At 39.0% G+C, this 23699-nt stretch overlaps 1 protein-coding gene across 1 annotated transcript in view; it reads right to left on the minus strand.

The window, feature by feature from the left end:
• Positions 1-2210: 2210 nt before the first annotated feature.
• Positions 2211-23699, minus strand: part of STPG2 (sperm tail PG-rich repeat containing 2) — a 393190-nt gene continuing 371701 nt past the window's right edge. Inside the window, exons 13-14 of the mRNA XM_067557395.1 lie at positions 4337-4487; positions 2211-2494 (exon numbers count right to left, since the gene is read on the minus strand). Coding sequence (XP_067413496.1) covers positions 4350-4487 — 138 coding nt within the window. The 3' untranslated portion in view covers positions 2211-2494; positions 4337-4349. The remainder of the gene's footprint in view (positions 2495-4336; positions 4488-23699) is intronic.

Consider the following 23699-nt stretch of genomic DNA (forward strand, 5'->3'; position numbering starts at 1 on the left):
ACCATTCATGTTAATGGCAGTTGCGGCCCTAGGAAACTTTATTATGGAAGCAATCCCTTGAATAATGTGTTTGGTATAAAAGAAATCATTTCAATTGGAGTTGTGTGTGCTCAGCACTTTTGAACATCAGGCCCAGGGTGTCTCAAGTTGGACACCCAAAAATTGTTACCCCCAAATTAGTAGCCCACATTTGAATATTTTGGCCATAATATCTAAAGTTGTGCTTTACTGGATTTTGTTCAGTTCTTTCATATACACAGAGATTATCTTTATATATTACTTTAGACCCAGAGAAAAAAAATATTTTTTTCTTTAATGCTTCATTTTTAAAGTATAACTTTGAAAATATGTTTCCTTGACTGCAGATTCTTGTTTCCATTTTGAATGTGCTGGTTGAATGAAGGAGGTCATGAATCATGCTGCTCCGTGAATTTTGCACTGCTAATATTTCTGAGAATGACTCTATAATAGGATGTGATCTAGTAGCTAGGCACTGTCTTTATTAAGTTGTGATAAAAAGGAGTTCTCAATGGTTACAGTGAATTTAAGACACTTTATTGCTGAACATAGCAATGATATATTGCAGAATGCTTTTTAATTGGTAGTTAGCTTCCAGTGTTTTCCTAAGACCAGCAATATACATTCATATAGCACCCACATAAAATCTGTTTTAAGTCTGCACTCTACAGTTCTAGTTAGAATTAAGAGGTGAACATGTTTTCCATTTTCAACATCCCTTTAATTATCAGAGCTTTCATCCCTTTCCTGGTTCTATCTCACTGTTCCAGGGTTCATCTGAGCAGCTATTGAGAGACCATTTAAATATCAGGTTTAAGCAATTACTAACCAGTTTATGGGTGTGTTTAATTTCAAGAGACTTTGGATCTTTTTCATGGTTAGTCTTTAATTTTTGCTTCTAATGGTTCATCCATATGCTTTCAAAACCTCTGAAGAGGGGTATCATAGACAATAGAAATGGAAAGACCTATTAAGTTACATTATCTAGGTCATCCCCTCAGTGTATTCCATGAAGTATTTTCTCAAGTGCTTTCTCCATATGCTATATATTGAAAAGAAAAATACTGCATGGGGTGTGAGTTATTGTATGTCTTTTTCACACTAAATATTTAATATTCTCGCTTCCTTGCAATATACTGCAATATAAATAACAATAATAATTGTTTGAGATAGTAGTTTTTAGCATTCTCTGAATCCGGGATTGAACATTTCTAACATCTGAGATTTTGTACTTGCAACATTAAGACTTGCAAAGGTGCCAAAAAGCCACTGCTAGACACCAGGACCAATAGCAGTTTAAAGGTCTAATAACTCGCAAACCGACAGAATTAGAAGAAATGTTTGATAGCTTTCGTAATCTGTGCCAATGACATAATTGCAAGGTTTTCCAACTCTGTAACTTAATGAGATATATCCTGAAACTATGCCATTCTGATTAAGGCACCAAAAAGTCCAGTCAGACCCCCTCAATCTGTACACAGAGGAGAGCTCCATGTGTGAATTTGTCCCAGGCCATGCAGTAATATACGTAAGAATCCTCTTTCACACCACCATCCCGTCTATTCCTGTACCAATGGAGATATCTCTGCCAGTTCAGGAACCTGCATGTGGGCTATGGGCAGGGCAGAACACACACCTCTCCCCTTCTCAACCACATGGGACATCCAATCAGGAGTAAAGCACTCTGAGGCTGTACAGCCCCTCTGTTTCTAGAGGCAGCTGCTGAGAGGAGAAACCCTGTCAGCACAGGCCCATCCAGTGAAGAGCAGGTGGGAGCTGGGAAGCAGCAAAGGTACAGGGTCTCAGAAGGAAATCTCTGTATTTCATAGGGTTCTCTGAGATCTGTGTGTATCTTGAAGGATCTGTGATGTTCAGAAACCAGGCTCTCCACTTCTTATGTCGGGAGAGAGGGGAAAAATCTTTCACTCATTTAAATATTCTGAGGAAAATCAGCCTTGAAGGACGCCTCACAGATTTATCCTTTCCCCTTTTTGTTTGTTGTGGGAGTTTCAGCAACGTTGGCTCAATCAGGCTGTAAATTAATTTATCCTGATGATGACAGACAACAAAAACTCAACCATCACCTTCATTTTTGTTTCACACTGTCCAGCATTTTGTAGTTAGGTGCCTTATGTGATCCCTGGCAAAGAGGAGGATGGGGAGGAAAAAGACAAAAGAAAACAAACTTTCCATCTAATATTTTTATTTGCTGTTGTACTTTAAAAAGAGGATAATCAGTGCTTTGTGAGTTAAAAAACAACTGGAACAAATATTTGGTAATAGGAGAAAAGTACAAAGGAGGGGAAAATTAAATAAGTTCTCTTGCAAGAGCAGCTTTACTATCGCTGGAGGTTATAAGAGCAATCATGTTCCTTTGAGCAGCTGATGGAGGACATCATTAAAATGTAGACAACTCCTTTGGAAGATAACTTTCAGTTTGATTCAGTCATTAATAGACACTAATGCTGGATTATGCCTGTGTGAAACAGAAGAAAAAAAATCTGGTTCACTAAGTATGACTCTCCTAAACCTTACTAGAGGAATCCTTTCAAACATTCTCCAGCTTATTAGAAACATAACATTCTATTGAGTCAAGCTGCTTTGAGAGACTTATCAAACTACTTTAGGCAACTAAAGAATCATAGTCTGAGCTGTTAGGGTATACTGCGGATATATGGCTTCTTGATTTGCAATGTCTAGTCAGGGTTAACTACCTAGTAAAAAAACAGTAGTGTGCTTAGGAACTTATCTGACACACAATATGACTGTTGCATCATATTCTCTCTCAATGCTATAATGCAATGTAGGAAGACTAGGGCTCAATGAACCAAATAGGTTTAGTTCACAAAGGGGATGATGAACCAAACCCTGTGGTTTGGTTTAAAAGGTTGGAAGTGGAGGTTTGCTTGGAGGTTTTGTTCTGATTAACTTGAACTGTCAAGGTATTAACTTCACAGGTAGCCCTTCCTTGTCTACCACTGATGTCCTTCTAACAAGCCCAGGACCTCTCTTTCTTTCCTTAGGTCACTTCAGAGGGTGACGGGATCCTGGGATTTGTTACAGACAGAAACAAGAAACATCCATTTGGGAGAAGGGAGATTCACCAGTATGCCAGGTGTGCTACCTTCACCCCATGTTTACTGAACGTTTGTGGGCATGGGATTATAGTCACAGAAACAAAACTTGAATTCCTGCCTCAGTTTGAATCGGTCTGAAGTTAAATGTAGATTTGCACAGATCTCTCTAATGAGGAGAAGATGAGAGAGAGTTCAGCATAGCCTGATTCTGACAGTGCAGCTATAAAAGGAAGGGAACTCTCAGTTCTAATATTTGCTGTGTTTACTAAGGACCCAAAGGAAATATTTTGAACACCTGTTTAGATGAAGGGAAGATGATTTACATGACGTCTTGTCTACAATACATCCAAACTCCATTGTTTAAAAGTACATCTGAAAGTACACCTACATAATCTTTCTTTCCCACAGGATTCTAATTGGGCAAAGGTCTGACATACCCTTAGAAGTTGTGCTTTTTAGTGAGCTAACAAAATACTGGATAACTTGTTAACACTGGGGAGAGAGGTAAAGTCATCATTCACTACTATATTGGAACATAAAAGTCTATTCTAAACATGGGAAAATGCTGCTTTGTCTCAGGTACTCTCAATGCTTACTTTTCAGTGGTGATCACTGTACATTTGCAGATACCTTTGAGTCAGATATCTGAATTTTCTCTAACATTGTTTTATACTGAAGTTCACCTTTAATTTAGCAACTTGCCCTTCAGAGCTCAATTATTTCTGTCTGCCTTTGCAATAAAGCCACAATCCAACCTTTGTGATCACAGTAAAGAGTACAAGGCAGAGTACAATGTTAGTATTAGGAGTTCACTACCTAAGCAGATAGAGAAAGGAGATGGACTGTGGAAAAGCCTGCCACCTACATTTCATTTATGTGTAGTTTTCCACTGTTTTCCCTAAAGAAGTAAGGGAAATACTTATTTGGGAAGTAGAAAGCTAATAAACTTTCCTATCAATGCCTGGAAAAATTATCATTTGCTTTAACTATGAGTACAGCGTTCTTCTATAACATTTATTCAAAAAATATTATCTATCAACCCTCTTGAGTGTAAATATTAATATGCAGGAGGAGAGTTGAAAATATATTACCAGTTTCCTTTACTTATGTGGAATAAAAAAAGTCAATTCCCATATTAAAGTTAAAATTAATATGTTTTGTAATTTGCAGAACATTCTAGAAAATTTAACGACCTGATATCAACTCTTAAATCTTCTAGTAACAAAAGGAAGCATATTCACCGTTAAAGAATTCCTAAGTAGACAGACAGAGAGTGCTTGCCTGCACTGCCTCATTTTTGCACACAGTGTTGTCCACCTGAGTTGCTATAGGATGCTGTAAGGTAGCATTAAATGTTCTCTTCAAGACAGTGTCCTTCAACAATGGGCTTAGCTGTGGAGACATAAATATATGAATTCCAGTCTGATCAACAGTAAGCATATATAAACGTAATTCTACAATAATCTTGATTATATACTTTATAGGAAAGAAAGATTTTGCTTGCCACAAGAAAATGGTTCCTGCAGGATAGGTTTTCCAAAGCTTCTGGATGGAGAGGCACTCAACATTATCTACTACAGCTAAGAATACCTTATTACACAGTACCACATTGGATTATAGAGCTGTAAATAGTGCTGGAAGCGGCAGGTGCTCAGCCCCATATGCACGTAGGACCCTAAGTTTAGGAACCTTTTTTGAAAATCATGGGTCATGGTATTGGAAATCTTAGCAGTGTGAGTGAAGGGAAGGAGGAAAGAATAGAAAACAAGAGAAAGGAATGCTGCTTTAGGAGATAATTATTTTCCAATTTCATTTCAATCATTTCAATTTGTGTTTCAGATTTTGTTTACTTTTTACTCTTTTTTTTTGTTTGTTTAATTGTATTTATTTGTTAGATATTTCATGATCAGTCGTAGAAGTAAGAGCAGACACAGCCAGCACAGAGATTAACAAATTTCAAGAAAATGTAATTTCTTAGCCTTAGAATACAAAAGTAAAAATGTCTGGAAACTGCTGACACACGGGTCGGATAGGGAGTCTGACTAGTTTCTGGATTTCTGGCCATTTGCATAATACAGAATTGAGCTATGGAGTGGATCTATAAATCCTCACCACCTTGAAAGGCTCCTTTCTCACTATGAACCTCCCATTGGAAGCTCATAGCTAAATGCAGTCCATCAATAACCCCCTAAGCACTGACCAGAGAGGGCTGCTGGAAAGTGATTATGTGAGGTCCTCTTTACCCTGACTTCTGCATTCTTCAGCCCCATTCCGTCCTGGTACTTCAAGATAAGTCTGTTTACTTAACTCACATCAGCAGGCTGTGTGACATCTAGATTGCTAGGTGGCCCATTGAAGACTATTTACCTTAACTGATTCACATTTCTACTCAATACACACCCACATATCCCAGCTCAGGAAGGAAAGGAAGTAGATGTACCCGACCTTCAGAAAACAGAAGAAATTTTGCTGAAACCAACCCTAACTTTACAGAACAAACAAAAAGAGCCTCCTTAGAACAGTCTGTAGGAGATTCCTCAGAATGGTGAATGTTTCTGGAGAATCTCCTGAACCCAGACAGAGGAAACAAATCATATCTCATGAGAAGGGTGGAAAGAAGGTTATACTTTTGGCACTTTTAAAACTTGGTGTGTTTGCAGAAAAACATAAGAAAGTCCTGAATTATCCTCTCTGAAACTGTGCGTGAGGTCTAAGGTCTTTATCCTGCAAGGTATTGAGTGCCAATGACTCTCATTAGTGATTGTGCTGAGCACACTCTATAAGATTGCCCCCCACCTCCCTCCACATTTGTTTCTCAAAGGCAGCTCACTTCATAAGGAGTTTTACTATGGTATAACATCAGTGAGAACACTATTGTCTTTTAGTCTGATATCAAAATACCCATGATGACAGCATGATTCAAACGTCACAGAAAGAATACAGAAACGTACATTTATTTAAGATATAGTTTACACACATTTATTTGTATTTACTTTAAAATGGAAATTTCCCTACTTATAAAGCATGAACTTTTACAGCATTCTTGGAATGATATTTTGTTTTCTATGACATTTCAGTCCTTAGCACTCCTGCAGAGAGTATCGATAAAGGTGCCCATTATGGTAGTTTTTGTGATATGAACTATTAGCAACTGGACTAAGACCAGAAACTCATTTTACATAGGCCATTGAATGACCATTAGATAATGACTTTTAATCACTACCAACCTGAGTCAGATAGGAGTTGCTAGGGGTAAAAGGCCATAGATCACATTACCAGTCCTCTGATACATCCTGCCCTCAATAATAGCCAGTTCCAATGTCTACTTTTTACTGAGGCTTGACCACTGGATATGCACAATAGAACTAGCCTTCAATAATCAATTGATATATATTTATTTTACTTACATTACACATTGTTTGACGTTTATCACAGATTTATTTATCATGCATCAACTCTCCTAAGAAATCTCAATTGACTGCTAAGTGAAATATTAAAGAATTCAGTGTTGGCACAAAAGCTTTTAGAAGAGAAAAGATCATGCTTCATGCTTCAAGCCTGCATGAAGTAAAAAACATGCTTCATGTCTACATGAAGTAAAAAACTAAAGCTAAAAACAGTATGGATTACATTTTTAAATCCTAGAAGAAACCACTGACACTTTTCCTACAAAAAATACTGTTTTTTGATCAGAGGCTGAAAATCACCAGAATCTTCATCAGCCACTCAGATTGTTCCTTTACTGCAAAAAGGAGTATATAAACTAAATGAAAAGTAGACCTGCTAATGACTATATTAGGGATGAAGCTATCCAGGACTCAATTCTACAGAGTATGAATCATGCGAGCATTCTTTAGTCACATAGACAGTCCTATTGAACTATCTCTTCAAGTCACCACTGCCTGTCAAAATACATCCTAGAATACTCAAGGAGCTGACTGAAGAGATATCTAAACCATTAGCGATTATTTTTGAAAACTCATGGAATATGGGAGAGATTCCAGAGGCTGGAAAAGAAGAAATATAGCACCAATCTATAATAAGGACAACCCAGGGAATTACAGGTGAGTCAGTTTAACTTCAGTACCTGGAAAGATAATGGAGCAAATAATCAAGCAATCAATTTGCAAACTTCTAGAAGATAATAAAGTGATAAGTAAGAGTCAGCATGGATTTGTAAAGAACAAATTGTGTCAAACCAATCTAATAGCTTTCTTTGACAGGGTAACAAGTGTGGTGGATGGGGGGAAGTGACAGACATGATATAACTTGAATTTAGTAAGGCTTTTTGTACTATCTCACGTGACCTTCTCATAAACAAATTAGGGAAATACATCTATCTGGAGCTATTATGGGGTGGGTGCATAAATGATTGGAAAACCATTCCCAGAGTTTAGTTATAAGTGGTTCACAGTCAAGTTGGAAGGGCATATCAAGTAGGGTCCCACAGGGATTGACCCTGGGTCTGCTTCTGTTCAATATCTTCATCAATGATTTAGATAATGGCACATGGAGTACACTTGTAAAGTTTGCGGACGATACCCAGTTGGGAAGGGTTGCAAGTGCTCTGATGGATAAGATGAAAATGTAAAATGATCTGGACAAACTGGAGAAATGGTTTAAAGTAAACAGGATGAAATTCAATAAGTACAAATGCAAAGTACTCCACTTAGAAAGGAACAATCAATTGTACACATACAAAATGGGAAATGACTGCCTAGGAAGAAGTACAGCAGAAAGGGATCTGGAGGTCATAGTGGATCACAAGCTAAATATGAGTCAACAGTAAGACAGTTGAAAAAAAAAGAACATCATTCTGTGCTGTATTAGCAGGAGTGTTGAAAGCAAGACAAAAGATGATCCTTGAGGTCTCTTCCAGTCCTACACTTCTATGATTATAAGACTACAGGACTATCCATGTCAATAAAGGTTTTCAGTATCAGGATTGGGTTTGGTAAAGTTGAGTTAACTTCAAATGCACATGGTTATCCCATTGTTCAGGTATTTTACGTATCCATCATTTCTACTGCACAATATTGCAAAATATTTTATGCAGAAAGATTATCACAAATTAAGGCAAAAAGAATCATTTCAAGGTGAGATTTCAAGGGAGGAAGTTATTCTTTGTCTTGGAGGGAGGGAAGGACAGAGGTAATAAATAGATGTGGCAGACATGCTCATATGGGTCCCCAACTTCTGAGGCAGAGATCAGAGGAGCAGTGACTGGGCAGAGGAATAGGTGGGCATGTGGTCAAAGATGACTGGGGGAGAGTCCTGGAGACCCTAATGGGAAATTGAATTTGCTACGAAGTCAGTTAAAGTGACAATGGATGGGGATGGTCTTTGTCCCTGAAACAGAAAAAAGGTGTGGGTACAGCATTCTTGACATCCTGTGGCTTGAAAAGAAGGGAGTTAGGGAGACTATAATGAAGGGAATTACAATATTCAACAAGGGAAATGGGTGACAGAAATAAAGGGCCTAATTCTCATTTACATATAGGCCACTTTACACTGCTGTCAGTGCACAGGGGCCTTAAAGTGGGAGTAGACTATATTTAAACCCACTTTAACAATGATTAGAACAATTTAAAATCCCCTTCTTTTAGATGAGAATCAGACCCACAGATTTCAGCAAAGGCAGGGTTATAGTAATTAAACATTCTAGGAATGTTCTAGAAAGCAATGACACACAGAAATGGGAACCATTGGTGGAAAAAGTTTTCACTCAACAATAAGTCCAAGATTTCTGGCCTTGGGAGCAAAGATTTACAGAGTCATGAAGTCAAAGACATGGGACTAGAGCTGGGGAACTATTTGTAGTGAATGATTTATTTAACAAACAAGAGGCCTTTCTTCTGTGCATGTGTTATTTCTAAACTAACTAATTTATATTTGTAATTGCCCCGTTAACACTTCATGCAAACATATTTCAGCATCAATGTTGCCTGTGAATGATTCAGTTCATCCAAGTCTTCAACTATTTGATAGTCATTATTCATCATATATGTCTGATTCCCCTAAGTCACATGATATTGTTTCTGTTCCCTGACTGAATGTCTGAAACGGTGGCAAACACTAATACAAAAATATAAATAATATATTTATAAACCAAGAGTGCATACTTCTACCACTAACAGCATATTCCCTTATTTGTATACAAATACCCTTGTTTGTCCAACATTTATGTGAACGAAATCTGGTGACACAACTGTTTGAGAATAAGCAACAATGAAGGAGTGTGAGTACGGCCAAATAGCAGAGTGATTCTGAATGAAAAAAAAAGTTCATGAATAATTTTTGCTATTATTTGCCCCGTTCTACATGGAACAGTGAAGGTTCTTGACCCAGAAAGACTCTCCAACCTTTGAAAAACTCAGAATTAGGAAATCATTGTACGGCTAGAGACTGATAACAATCTAGACAAGCAGATATTGTAGATGGGTGATAAAGTGGAGAGGGTTTGGATTGAGCCATTAAAGAGAGGAAGGGTGAAATGAGGGACGATGAGATAGCAGAATGAGGAAGAAATGGAGTTAGCAATAGAAGCATGGAAGAGGGTAAAGGAAATAAGAAGGTTGGAACAGGAGTCAACAGTATAGGCATATCATAAACCTCTGCAGCAGTAGACTACTAATTGTAATAATGGAACACAGTAAATTAGGGGGGAGAGTAGAGTTAAGTAGTAAGAGCCAATAAGAGAAGAGAACTAGTGGGGAAGCTCCAGCGAAATAAAGAAAAGAAACAAGCAACTGTATATGAATGAGGTAGCAACAAAAATCCCCTGGCTCAATATTCATTTTACCACTTGTGAACATTCACTGCATAGAAAGAAGCAACCAAACAGTATTGTAAACTGTAGTCATTGTATGGGATCAGATGACTGAACTAGAAATAATTATATCCATTTTAGTTACAACTGTTCAGTAGGGAGATATCAAGTAAACAGCAGAGTCATTATATTGTTACATTGCCATCTGCCTTTATGGAGGAAGGGAGAGAATGCAGACCTGCCCACGTCATGAAAGAAATATTCCTGGGGTGAGAAGAGTTAAAAAACCAAATAATCATTATAAGCCTTTGAAGTTATACAGCACCTTTCATCCAAGCATCTCAAGGCACTTTGAAAGTGAGATAAATATTACTATACCCATTTTAGAAACCAGGTTACTGAGGCACATTGACAGAACAGTGCAAGTCCGTTCAGCTGCTGCTGCCTGTGCGTCAATTAATGACAGCAAATTGGCACAATACTGAGTACAGCTGAGAGGCTTTGGACTGACCCTCAGGAATTTCAGGAAAATCCATAGAATGATGAGAAATTGTAGCTACAGATCCTGCTTCCATGGCTACAGAGAGTAAGGTTCCTTTCTGCAAGGGGTTAAAGTGGATTTGCGGGACTGCACAATTCTCGTGCAGTGAAAAGCTCAGCTCTGAAAGAGGTGTCTTCACTGCAGTGTGCAAGATGCACGCCAGAGTGGGAGAAGCCACTGACACCCAAATCCTCCTCTTCTGTGGAGACCAAGTGTTAGGCTAGAGGTTTAGGCTTCCAGAACTGCTTCACAGCCATTACCAACCTGAGCAGACACACCTAGCACATAGCGTGATATGCAACTGGTACGTTGAACAGAAAACCCTGAGCACTAAGGATGATGTCTGTGACTTTGAAGTTGTTTGGACATATACATTGATTAAATGTAGATATACAGTATAATGTATTGAATTTTAGAAGTAGTGCTTGCAACTCAGGATTATTGAGCAAATGTATTCATATAAAACACTTTCATTCAAGTCAATATTCTAGTAAAGTCATTTAAGCCTGTATTTTAACTCTGAATATGCTGTATACAACTAAGCTCCTGATTTGAGTATAAAAGTTAGAGCCATCAGCTGGATAAGAAATTAATACTAAGGACAATCGCTGCATCTACAAATAAACCATTCCTTTGGCCCTCTGGGTTTGCACTCTACCTTTTGTTAAAAGGAACCCAATCAAAAATCAGCCCATGTAAAATCAGAAATATCTCTGAAACTAAGCCCTGGAGTTTGCAATCTTAGTGTACGCAAAAGGGTACAGTGCTTTGGTATTTGAATTTTAAATTAATTTAAACATCTTCCATGAGTATTATTTACAATTTGAGCAAAAGCAGCACTTTATTCATATTTATTACCCCAGCACTTCTGCAGCAGCCAAAATGTGCTGAATTTGGCTTTTAGGTACATGTATGTGCATGCTCCATTAAGTTTAGTATGTTTGCATGGATGTAAATGAAAGCTGAGTTTGGCCCAAAGTGTTTTTACATTTGACTGATGTCATTTTCATATAATTGTGTCCCACATGTACTCAATAAACCAACATCCATAAATGACACTATATTATTTTTTACAATACATATCTCCTTCCACATGGAGAATTGTTCTAAGGTACAAGTTTCTCCCCATGCACCATTACTTTTGAAGTACATCCTATGCTATGTTGCTCGAATGACAGCATTTTGCCTGGAGGCCAAAATATCAGCTCAAATTTGACCACATATGCTGCAATTTTTTATCATGCTATTTTAACAGTATGAAGGGTATACATGAAGGTACTTAACAGCAATTGTTGTTCTCCAGATGCATTGCCTCTGCGTATTCCCATGGCAGAGTCATTGACCCCGAGACATGAGCCCCAGCACCACTGAAAGCTGTAGAGCTAGCAAGAGGTATGCACATGTGCTTGCTTCACAGTTCCAAGTTTCTGGAACAGAGGTTATAAAAGATCTTGTTTTTTAATTATCCCCCAGTTCCTTGCTACTGCTAGGAAATTATCAAAACTCAAGTGAAGGAAAGAATCAGCATGAATCTGTAAAAGCAATACATTCGGAGAAGTTGGTGCTGGAAAATAACCTTCTTCTCCCCTTCAGGACATTGTCTCTGCAGATCCCCCTGTAGGAGACTAGAAAGGGATGACAGTCCTCAGGAAGAGGGGCTGTTGCGCATTAATTAAAAAGAGACAGAAGCTCTGCTGTCCTGGAACAAACGTTCGATCTGGATTTAGCATCAAGAAATTTAGCTCCGTCAAAATGTAAATTGAAATCCATTGATGAGTCTTGCAGAGTTCAGCTATTGGTACATTGCAAAGAAAAGATATCAATGCTGCTATCCTTCTGGTAGACTGGGTCCTAAGTCCTGGGCTGATGCTTCTTAGTGTACCTCCTTCACACACCCATTTCTTCAAGCACCCACTCCCTCTCTTTCACAGAACTCAAGACAGTCACTAACTTATGACTAGAAGAGAAAACAGGCTTTCCCTTTCATCAATATAGTGGGAGTAGGAAGCCCCCTTTCCACTCCTCTGAGTGGTTACAATATAGGTGCTCCCACCTAAGTAGACTCTTCAGAAGGTCACCAGCTAGGATCAGTGTAGTTGCTAACCCAGAGTAGGATTCTTAGAAAGATACAAGAGACCACCCAGTCCAACAGAATTATATGATAGGAAACTAACCCATTTCTAGCCAGGAGTTCCCTACAAGACCTTGCATGGTTGCTAGAAAACTGCAGGATATTTTCTAGAAACCATGGAAAGGATTATGAAGTGCTACCTGCACCACTGACAGCAGGAGCAGAATTGTTCCCTTCCTCCCACTGCTCTGTTGGAGACTCAGACTACCATCTGATCCCCTGATGACTCTGCTCAAGATCAAGAGAAGCAGAGTCTCTACCTAGAGAGTCCTCTGGTTGACAAGCAGCTACCCACAGTCCCTGAAAATCCAGCACCTCAGGATGTTGGTGGAGAGGAAGCTGATCCCCATGAAGATAATCAATGTTCAGGTGTGTGGGAGAGTTTCACAGTGGGATGAGGTGGATATACAGTGGTGAGCAGGGAGAGCCTGCTGAGAGGACAGTGGTTTTTCACAGCCAGGTTTTATACAAATCCTAATCTCCCCATGAAGCAGGATAGATTGAATGCACTGATGGAAGCCAGGACCATCTGATTTCTAATCAAGGAATCAGAAAATGAGACAGATTTTCTAAAATTTGAAAGTGAAGCTATAATGTCTCCTCCAGCCACTCCCACCTCCAGCACAGGCACCACTCCTGGGACTGAGGCTCCCAAAAGGCTCTGCCACCTTACAGGGAAGGAGTCCTAAGGCACAGCCCTTCTCTTCCAGCCTTCGCCCCCACCTTCTTCTTTGGAGGACATTTTACAGCTGTAACTCTGACCCACTACTGAATTCTAAGTACCATCTCCGTTCCCCTCTTCTCTCCTGGAAGGTAAGGGCCACAGTGGTGTAATGACAAGACAGAGGCTTATTTCTAGGAAATGAATGTCTGACGCCATTAACATCTCCCTTTTCTTGGGCTGAAGCCTACCAATTATTATTGTCACTATTATTATTATTATTATCATCATCATCTCCATTGTTGTTAAGTCACCATGCTTCCAGCACATCTACCCTATTCCAGGAACAGACTGGGGTCATAGTGCCAAAAGGGCCTGTCCTGGCAGTGGCACTTGGCAAACTGGACAACCATTCCTCCTTTTGGAGGGTGCCTTGAATCACAGAATTGTAGAACTAGAAGGGACCTTGAGAGGTCTTCTAGTCCAGTCCCCTGCCCTCAAGGCAGGACCAAGCATTATATAGACTATCCCTGACAGGTGTCTGTCCAACCTGCTCTTAAAAATCTTCAATGACGAAGATTCCACAACCTTATTCCAGTGCTTAACTACCCAGACAGTTAGGAGGTTTTTCCTAATGTCCAACCTAAACCTCCCTTGCGGCAATTTAAGCCCATTGCCTTTTGTCCTCTCCTTAGAAGTTAACAAGAACCATTTTTCTCCCTTCTCCTTGTAACAACTTCTTATGTACTTGAAAACTGTTATCATGTCCCCCCTCAGTCAGCTGCTCATTTAAAGACCATCAGAGAGTATGTGGTTCTTAAAGAAGCTCACTGATACCTCATGGAAGATGGTAGTGAAACACCCAAGACTTGTCATCCTGGAAATATCAACATTCAGGTTGACAAAGGGGCAGATGTAAACATCCAAAAATGCATCTCCCCAACTGCCATCCTAGGACTTTCACAGGTTAGCTCTGTTCCAACCCACACAGTAACACCGTAGACTTCAGACTAGATGTCAATATAGAATCTATCATAACACAGGCAGTCCCCTGGACAAACCATCACTTCATTTAATCAGTGGGCAATGGTTTCCCTGCTCCCAGGCAAACTTTTCACATATACACGGATCGTCTCAAGAATGGCCAAATGGAATGATAGCAAATGTTCCAATGCCAAAAAGAATAACCTCTGATCTGATAACAATTATAAGAAATTTCAGACCAAAGGGTAATCTGTCCCACCATCTCTAAAGCAGGTGTCTGAAAAAGAGGAACTTATTATCAAAATTACTGAATTTTGCAATCTAAATTCTACTACTTTTTTTTTAATTGAGTGTGTGTTTACTAAGATGACATCAAAGAAAGTTCTGTACACATAATAATGGCAGGATATGGCATCAAATAATACCAGCTCTGAAAATATTTAAGACTTTTGGAATTGGTTACAAGTAAACAGTCATTTAGTTTAATAGCATGCCCTAGTATAACAGAATTTGGAAAAGTATCCAATAAGGGACAAGAACTTGTCTTTATGTATGATTTACCACACAGTATGCATCTTCATGCAGTAATCATCACGATCAATCGCTAACACTAAAGAACTACGAGAGGTTCCCTCTCCAACAGATGTTTTCTTATAATCCCTCAAAACTGTACAATTTTTTTTGTTCACTACAACAAGAAGCAATAATAAGAATCCATCTCTGTGCTGATCTTCCAACATTTTCAAAAATTCCTACTGTATTTGCAACTTTTGCCAAGCTATGTAATTAGCTTCATTTTAATGCCTTAGCTCATTAGGCAGCTTAGCAAAAGTATTTACATAAAGGAAAAATCTAATAAATAACTTTCTCATCTGTAAATACTAAAGACCAAAGTTTTCCATGTAGCAATTTGGTAAGTCAGTCTAATCCTTCTAATAGCTATATTTTGACTATATAATATATCCAGAATAGAAAAAGGTCATGGTGACAATTTCTCACGTAACACGAGTTATTCTGGATTTAAAACATGTATATCACTTCTAAAATAGAACATATATTGCAATAAGCAATTTTAAAATGTCATGGAAAAATAAGATTTTGTCTCAAACTACTCTCCGAAATACTAAGTTTAAGTCAAACCACAAAATAATAAATTAATAGAACATGAAAGTATGAAAGAAAATGCAGGGTTACATTTTGAAAGTAGTATAAAATAATTTATGCACTCAGCTCCAATAAAATGGCCCGTGAATGTTCTCTTTACATAAGAACATAAGAATGGCAATACTGTTTCAGACCAATGGTCCATCTAACCCAGTAGCTTGTCTTCTGATAATGTCGGTGCCAGATGCTTCAGAGCAAATGAACAAAACAGGGCAGCAATTTATCAAATGATCCATCCTCTGATGTACAGTCCTAGCTTCTAGCAGTGAGATGTTTAGGGACACTTAGGACAATGGAATTGTGCTCCTAGTCATCTTGTCAATCATGGACCTATCCTCCATGAACTTATGTAATTCTTTTATGAACCCACTTATACTTTTGGCCTTCACAATAACCCCTGGCAAGGAGTTCCACAGGTTGACTGTGCATTGTGTGAAGAAATACTTTCTTCTGCTTGTTTTAAAACTGCTGCCTATTAATTTCATTTGTGTGGTATATGAAGGGGTAAATAACATTTATTCACTTCTCCACAACATTCATGATTTTATAGAACTCCATCATATCCCCCTCTCAATCATCTTTTTTTCCAGGCAGAACAGTCCCAGTCTTTTTAATCTCTCCTCACATGCAGGGCCATTTTAAGACCTTTGTAGGCCCTAGGCACACTTGCCTTCATAGGCCGCCTGACCAAAATAACTAATTTGATTTTAAGCTATTAATAAATAGTTTTTTAAATTAAAAAAAAAATTATATATAACATTTTTTTTTCGTAGGCCCTGAAAGTTTTGTAGGCCCTAGGCACTGTGCCTATTGTGCCTAATGGATAATACGGCCCTGCTCACATGGAAGCTGTTCCATGCCCCAATATAAGCTGTTTCACACTTTGCTGTGAAATTTTCTAAAATGTGATTGCTCTGTAAATAAATATATTGTAACATACCTTAAAAACTGCACGAGGAGAGCAAATGCACTATTCTAAACATTCCTTCTTAACATACACTTCGAAACATTTCAGAATAAAGGGCCAGATTATAATACTCTCCCTCATGCTAAGTAGTACCTTGCTTCACACGTGTTCACACTGACATTGAGAAGACTATTAGCATAGAAAGGCATTATAGTATGTAATAGATTCTTTTAAGCATTTTCTGATCAATGTCATTGTAATACATTTTGCAAGTATATACATTTTAAACATTCATTTTGTGGGGAATACAAAATAATTTTTAAAAAACAAGATTTGGATGCTTATCTGAACCTTATTCACGTGTACAAACCCTGGAGAGCTGATCTTTCCTTCTAATCCAGCTTTATGTAACCTTTCCATTTTCAATCCAGTTTCATAGCAATAGCAGCCAATTCTATTACCTACCCTCTGTACGTAGTCTCTTAGACCTACACCCTATCTGAGATTAAAATTGAATATTCAACAATCAATCAGTTACTAGAAATTAACTCTATTTTCAGTGCAAATAGTTTCAAAAGGATTTGTAAAAGCCAATTTCTTGGATCAGTTGAGGTAAAAGCAGTCAGCCTGCACTAAGCAATCAACTAAGTGACAGAATAATTGACTAAGGCCCCAATTCAGCAAAGGATTTAGAGCAAATAATTAAAACTCTCTCTATTCAGCAAAGCACTCAGGCCTCAATTTAGGAGAGCATCCCTGTTCAGGCAGGATGCTTATGCATATGCTAAAGTCCCATTAACTGAGAATGAACCACAATGTTTTCCTGAACAGGAAAAGACTTAAGCATATAGTCAAATGCTTTCCTGAATCAGGTCCAAAAGCATGTGCTTCAGTGCATTTCTAAAGCTATTTAGGTGTTGCTGTGCTCAGTGTTGCAATGCCAAAATTTGAGAGCCTAAGTCTCATTTTCAAAAGGGATTTAGACATTTAGGAGGATGGAATTAGACTCCTAGGTGCCTAAATGCTTTTTGAAAATTATATTTAGGCTCCTAAATCAGTTAGGCATTGCAATGCTGAGCACAGTAACACCTAAATAGCTTTAAAAATGTGGGTCTAAATGAATCGTGGAATGAATGAGTGAAATGGATTTTAAGGCAATTCTCTCTGCAACATTCTAAATAAGAGTTATTTTCATGGAAGAGTAGTTCATATCCACATAAATTGTAACTTACAATACAGAAACAAGCTTAGTAAAAAAATTTAATTTATAATCCATAATTGCCTCTTATACACAAATGGTTATCTGTATGCTTGTACAGACGTTCAATGGTCTGGCACTAGACTAGCTAAAGTACTATAAAAATAACATTATATTACATACTTCAAATAAGCAAAATGAATACACTCAAAAGTGCAGAAAATAATACTATCCACAAACATCATGTAATTCTTTTATAATTTTTACTGAACATACAGTATGTGATGCATACAGTATAAGAGGCAATTTAAAGGTTGAATGAATTGCTGAGATATAGGTCTGTTAGCTATCAGCACATATGTTAAGTATAAAGAAAGCATTCACTTTTCACTCATTAATGCCATCATTTTTCTGTTTGCATTTCACTGTTACAGGCTTCAAACTCCAATATAAAAATTCAAGTAACAACTTATTTTTTGATGACAAAGATGCAAACTTTTAAATCAGCAGAGACTCTCAGGAGAGCAGTAGAAAAAATGATTTCCCTTTTTTATTTGATTTTAACAATTAAGTACTATGAGTATTAAAAAAAAAAAAAAGTTTAGCAGTTGAACAGAATATCTATTGTATCTCTAGCAGAAATAAAGCTGCCTCAGGAAAAGAATTCATTAAATATGCCCCCCCACCCTCCAGACCCATGTTGAACTCAGAATTACACAGGATACATCCTGTCTCAAAAACACTGTGATTTGCCTTTCAGTCATATATTTCCTGCTGCTGGTGAAATCTAAACTGTGTTTTATGAAAAGGTTCAACTTGACAATTATTAACACTGCCATGGTTACAAGGCAAATGGTAGCCTCAGGGGGCCAGCCAAAGGAAACTTGGTTTTAGAAGAACAGTGACCTCTCCATTTGGAATTTCACATGCACAACCTTTTGCATTTATGTGTATATGTATCTGTAAAGTTTAACTGAATATCTCATAAACATCATAACACTGACCTGTTTTTTCTGCAGTGCATTCTGTGTGTTCCAACAATTTGTGACATATTAATGTTATCTAGTAAAGCTTGTTTATATTTCATTTATCATCTCACAGTCATTCTGACAGCTTTTCCAAGGATGTGTGAGAAATGCATAGGTGTGCCAGTGTATTGGCAAAGCACCCAGTAAGCAATTTTTCAAAGGTTGAAAACTTATGATTTACTGAATTGAATTCTGCATCTTTGAACTTCCCTTGCAAAACATACATTTAACAGACTTAATTAAACTAAAACTTTATATGGATAACATTTTCAGTGCCCCCAACACATAGGAATGGCCTTGCACTAGTTTAAATCACACAACTGTGAGCAGATCCTCAACTTGGATTTTCCTCAAAATTCAGGCAGAAGAGGAGAACAGAGAAGATATCACTTGAGTAAAAAAGGAGTTATCCTCACTACGTGGCACTCACAATGACTTGATCCTGCCAGGTGCTGAATGTTCCCAACTTTCCTTGAAGTCAAAGCGAGCTGAGGACATGCTGCACATAAGAATCTAGCTCATAATCTCTACTCTGGAACTATGTCAAAGTTGCCTAGGGAAGGAAAGATTAAAAACTGTGCATACTAATAGCAACTAAGCATCCAAAGACAGTACCTAATATATGGCCACAATACACAGACAACTATAGTTAGCAGTAATAAGGGCAGATCCCATTGACTTTAGAGGGAATAATCACAGTAGTTAGTACTATACTTAATAGTGAGTGTATGTAGAATTGGACCCCAGAGCAGTTTACATCCAAAAAAGCAGAGGAAGAAAATGCTTCACTTAAGAGTACGTGAGGGCCACGGAGGCTCAAGGTGGTGTAGCACATGTTGGAGCCCCTAACCTCCCTCTTTCCCAGGAGGCGAAGGGAGGTGTGAGGCCACTACTATGGCCAGGATGGGCCCTGCTTGTGCAGTGGGTGGGTGACTCACATGATGCTGCTATGGTAGCTGAAAAGGGCTCTGCAACCCAGGGCAGTGCTTTCAGGGCTGGCCCTGTTGCCACGGCAGGTAGCCACTACTGCAGATGGGGGTGGAGTCGAATCCCCGGGCTGTGATGATGTGCTTGGTCATACGGTGGCAGCACTCCCACCACTTGCATGTATGTGAGTGTGAGGGAGGGCTGTGCTGTATGCTTCTTATGTCCTGCTGCTCCCTCGCCTCTTCCCACTTGGAGGGGAGGAGTGACAGGGGGGATTGTGAGGCTCTGGCCAAGTCTACAGCTAGCAGGCCTGTAGATGCCCACTCCAGGAGTGGCTCTGAAGAGACCAGACAGAATGCTCAGCCCCTTTTCCCTCCATCTTAGGGCTAGGTGGCAGGGGTCAGGGTACACCTAAACTTTGTATGCTAGGTGGTGGGGTGATTCTTACTATTAACAATTTCTGCCTTATTTCCAGTCTGAATTTGTCTAGTTTCAACTTCCAGCCACTGGATCTTGTTATATCTTTATCTGCTAGATTGAAGAGCCAATTATTAATATTTGTTCCCCATGTATGAACTTATAAACTCAAGACTTATAGTAATCAAGTCATCCTTTAACCTTCTCTTTGTTAACTACATATATTGAGCTTCTTGAATCTATCACTATAAGGCAGGTTTTCTAATCCTTTAATCATTCTCATGGCTCTTCTCTGAACCCTCTCTAATATATCACCATTTTTCTTGAATTGCAAGCATCAGAACTAGAAATAATACTCCAGCAGTGGTTGCTCTGTGCCAAGTACAGAGGTAAAATAACCTTCTACTCCTACTTGAGATTCCTCTGTTTACATATCCCAGGATCGCATGAGCTCTTTTGCCCACAGTGTCATACTGAGAGCTCATGTTCAGCTGATTATCCATCAAATCTTTTTCAGAGTCACTGCATCTCAGGATAGAGTCCCCGATCCCGTAAGTATGGCCTTTCTACTTTCTAAAGGCCTACTTTCTAAAGGCCTACATCCTTTCTCCTTCCACTCTATCACCAATAACAACTAGTAGGCCTGTCCTCCTGGTGTAGGCTGGTAGGTTTCCAGACCCATATAATACAGAATCTCTTCAAGGATGGTCCAGGAGGGCCAGATGCAGGAGGGACAAAAGGTTACCCATAACAGTGAAAATCCAATCAAGGTTTTTTAATGGCATTACCACAGGGGCAGAGAAGCCATTTTTATTTAGGGCAGAATTCGTTGTTGCCTTCTTTGGCACTTTTAGAGTCAGTGAGCTGGGCCTTTGGCAGACACAGACAGGTCTCAGCAGGCACCGAATGTAACTGCTGTATGAGTATGTACAGGAGCAGCGTCTTTGTCCTTAAGTTACTCGTAAAATGGAACAGAAGGGAAGGGGGACTTTTGTGGTATTGAAGGAATGTGCAGATGAATGTCTGTGCCCCATTAAGGCAGTAAAAGCTGTACTAGAAATCCAGGACCAGCAGCTAGGCCCGTTGTTCATACATGATGATGGCAGCTTCTTGGTGAGGTACCAATTACTGGGGTACAGAGAAAAACCTTGTACTACTGCAGCCATTACTTGGGTAAATTTGGTACTCATTCTTTGAGGATTGAGGCAGCAATGGCAGTGACTACAGGAGTTTTTTGACCAGTGAAAGGTACAGATGATAGGGCATGAGAAATTAAGATATTACAGGATTTACATCTGCTCCAAGGAAAAGATGGCAAGGAATGGTAAAATACAGCTAACCCAATGTGTTTTTTTCAGAAAGTATCCAGTATCTGCTCAATATCTGGATTTATGGGCACTCTATAATGCATTGGGCCCACAATAGGAAAGCCAGGACAGCAGGCAGATCAGAGTTGGGCTTCAGGGCTGAAACCATTTGCATCCAGTGTTCAGCAGAAGAGGCATGCAGTAGGATCAGCTCATACCACTTCTGAACTCATCAAAGAACAGCATCATGTCCTGGTTATTTACTTTGGAGAGAACAATCTCAGGGGCTGTACAGAAGTTAATTTAAGGGATAGAATCCAAAGGGCTGTTGGCTTGATTAGGCAATCATGGCCAAAGGTTGTTGATATGGTCAGAAATGCTTGTGAAGTGCAGACCCATGTGGACAAGGCTCAGAACAAAATGAATCTGGAGGTCACCAGGATATTCTTGGAGACAAGGTTCCATGGTGACATGCTGGCAGAACAGGTGCCATCTCATGCCAAGGCTTCTAGGCCTCACTGAACACTGACAAACACACAACTGAAAACCATTCCAGATCATTGTGTGTTAGTATTGTTAAAATCAATATTAGAGTTATAAGAACGTATTTAGACTTTATGAAATGCTTGTAGAATGCTTCATGTATTAATCTGACTTATAATATCTGCATTTCGTGTTATAAGGTGATATTTAAGTTTTTGCTCTGTAACTATAAAAATGTTTGCTAAAACTATAAAAACCCCCAGTCAGGGGAGAAGCGTCACCAAGTGTGAAATACTAGTTTACTACAAGAGGTGTCATCTCCTCCCCAACAAAAGAAAGCCCACAGACATCAGACAAGCCATTGTGGAACATCAGTGGACAAAAGACTTCATTGACTCCTTCCCCCTACACCCAGGAAGCTGGTACGTGCACAAGCCCTCATCCTATCACAGCTTGAACACTAGGGGAAGGGAATCCAAATCCCTGTGAAGCAGGAATTGTTATCACTATGTTGCTTGAATTTTGGAGAGGCCAATATGTCTAAGCATGAGCAAGGGATCCCCAAGCTGCTTAGCTTGGTTTAGCCCTAAAGGACATATAGAGCTTGTACATTACAGCAGCTTCTATTACTTTTAGAAACGTAAGACTGTAACTCATTTGTGCATGTTTACCTGCTTTAATCTTGTAAATAACTCTCATTTATTTTTCCTAGTCAATAAACCTTTAGTTAGTTTAATATAGAATTGGCTACAAGCATCTTTGGTGAGAGATCTAAGGTGCAAATGACCTGGGTTAAGTGAATGGTCCTTTGGGACTGGGAATAACCTGAATATTTTTGTGATTTTTTGTGTAAGGGATCATCTGGGTGGCAAGATAGACCGGAGTGCCCAAGGGAACTGTCTGTGACTCCATACTAAGGTTATTATAGTGCTTGAGGAGTTCACACTTGATACTTGGTTGGTGAAATCTAATTACAGAACACACAACCAGTCTGGGGTTTGTGCCCTGGCTGGTAATAGTCTGCCCTGAGCTTGGCACCCATGAGCCACTTCATTGAGCATTCATGAGCCACTTCAAACAGCTTGACAGGGGGTACAGCATAGGGATACACCTGGCTTAAAGTTTTCAGGGATGATGGTGTACATTTATCAGATGGAGGCACTGACATATGACTGCAGAATTTGAGGGAATTGATGGGCAGGAGTTGTGATACCAAGTGGCATGGTTGTAGGGGGTGCGAACAAGCTAGTCACTGGTTTAACCAGTTTCCAGTGAGCTTTAAAGGATAGAATTAACAATTTCCAGAAGTGAAAGACCTTGGATTTTGCTGATGGGCCTTGGGCTCATGGGATAGGTTGAGACCCTGTAACCCTTTCTGGTTCTAGTCCCGACTTTCTGCACCCCCTGTCCCCCTCGTAGGGGTGGGATTGGGGGGTGGTAGGATGCAGAGCATGCTAAATCCTGAGGATTAGACTGAGGAGAGCCCACCCAAGTTACAAACTAGGTAGTAGAAGCCCTGTAACCCCAGCACTGGAACAACTTAAATGCCTAGAATATGAGAGTATGGGTGTTTAAGTTAACAAAAGTTGCTTGCCTGCCACTTAAAATCCATCTCTATGTCTGCCCTCATTTTGTCACTATGTCCGGATCAACAAGCCAGAGAGCATCTTCCAATGGGCATCTATGCTATGGCTAATCAAATGTGGCCTCTTGCATGTGTTGAGGCTCTGATGTTACTTGTGCAAATGGATTTAAGATTGGTTACAACTTGGACTACTGAACTCCACTATAAAAACCACATAGTAGCAAATTCTGATAGAAAATGTTTGACCATAGATGAAAAGAAAAAAGAAATTTTAGTTACAAATAAAAAGAGATTTGGTATTTGTTTTTCTGGAGGCAAGGATTTATATAAATATATTTCTCCTTGATATATTTGCTTTGCCACAACACTGATAGAAACTGTTCTTTGATTATGGCCATGATCTAGCAAAACACTTAATCTCATATAACACATGAATAGTCCCATTTAAGTCAATAGGACTATAAGAGTCTTAAAGTTACCCACTTTTAAAATAAAGCATCAC

Source organism: Emydura macquarii, unplaced genomic scaffold (genome assembly GCF_026122565.2).
Source record: "Emydura macquarii macquarii isolate MOO-44397 ecotype Brisbane River unplaced genomic scaffold, CSIRO-AGI_Emac_v2 contig_1790, whole genome shotgun sequence".
Classification (NCBI taxonomy): Eukaryota; Metazoa; Chordata; order Testudines; family Chelidae; genus Emydura; species Emydura macquarii.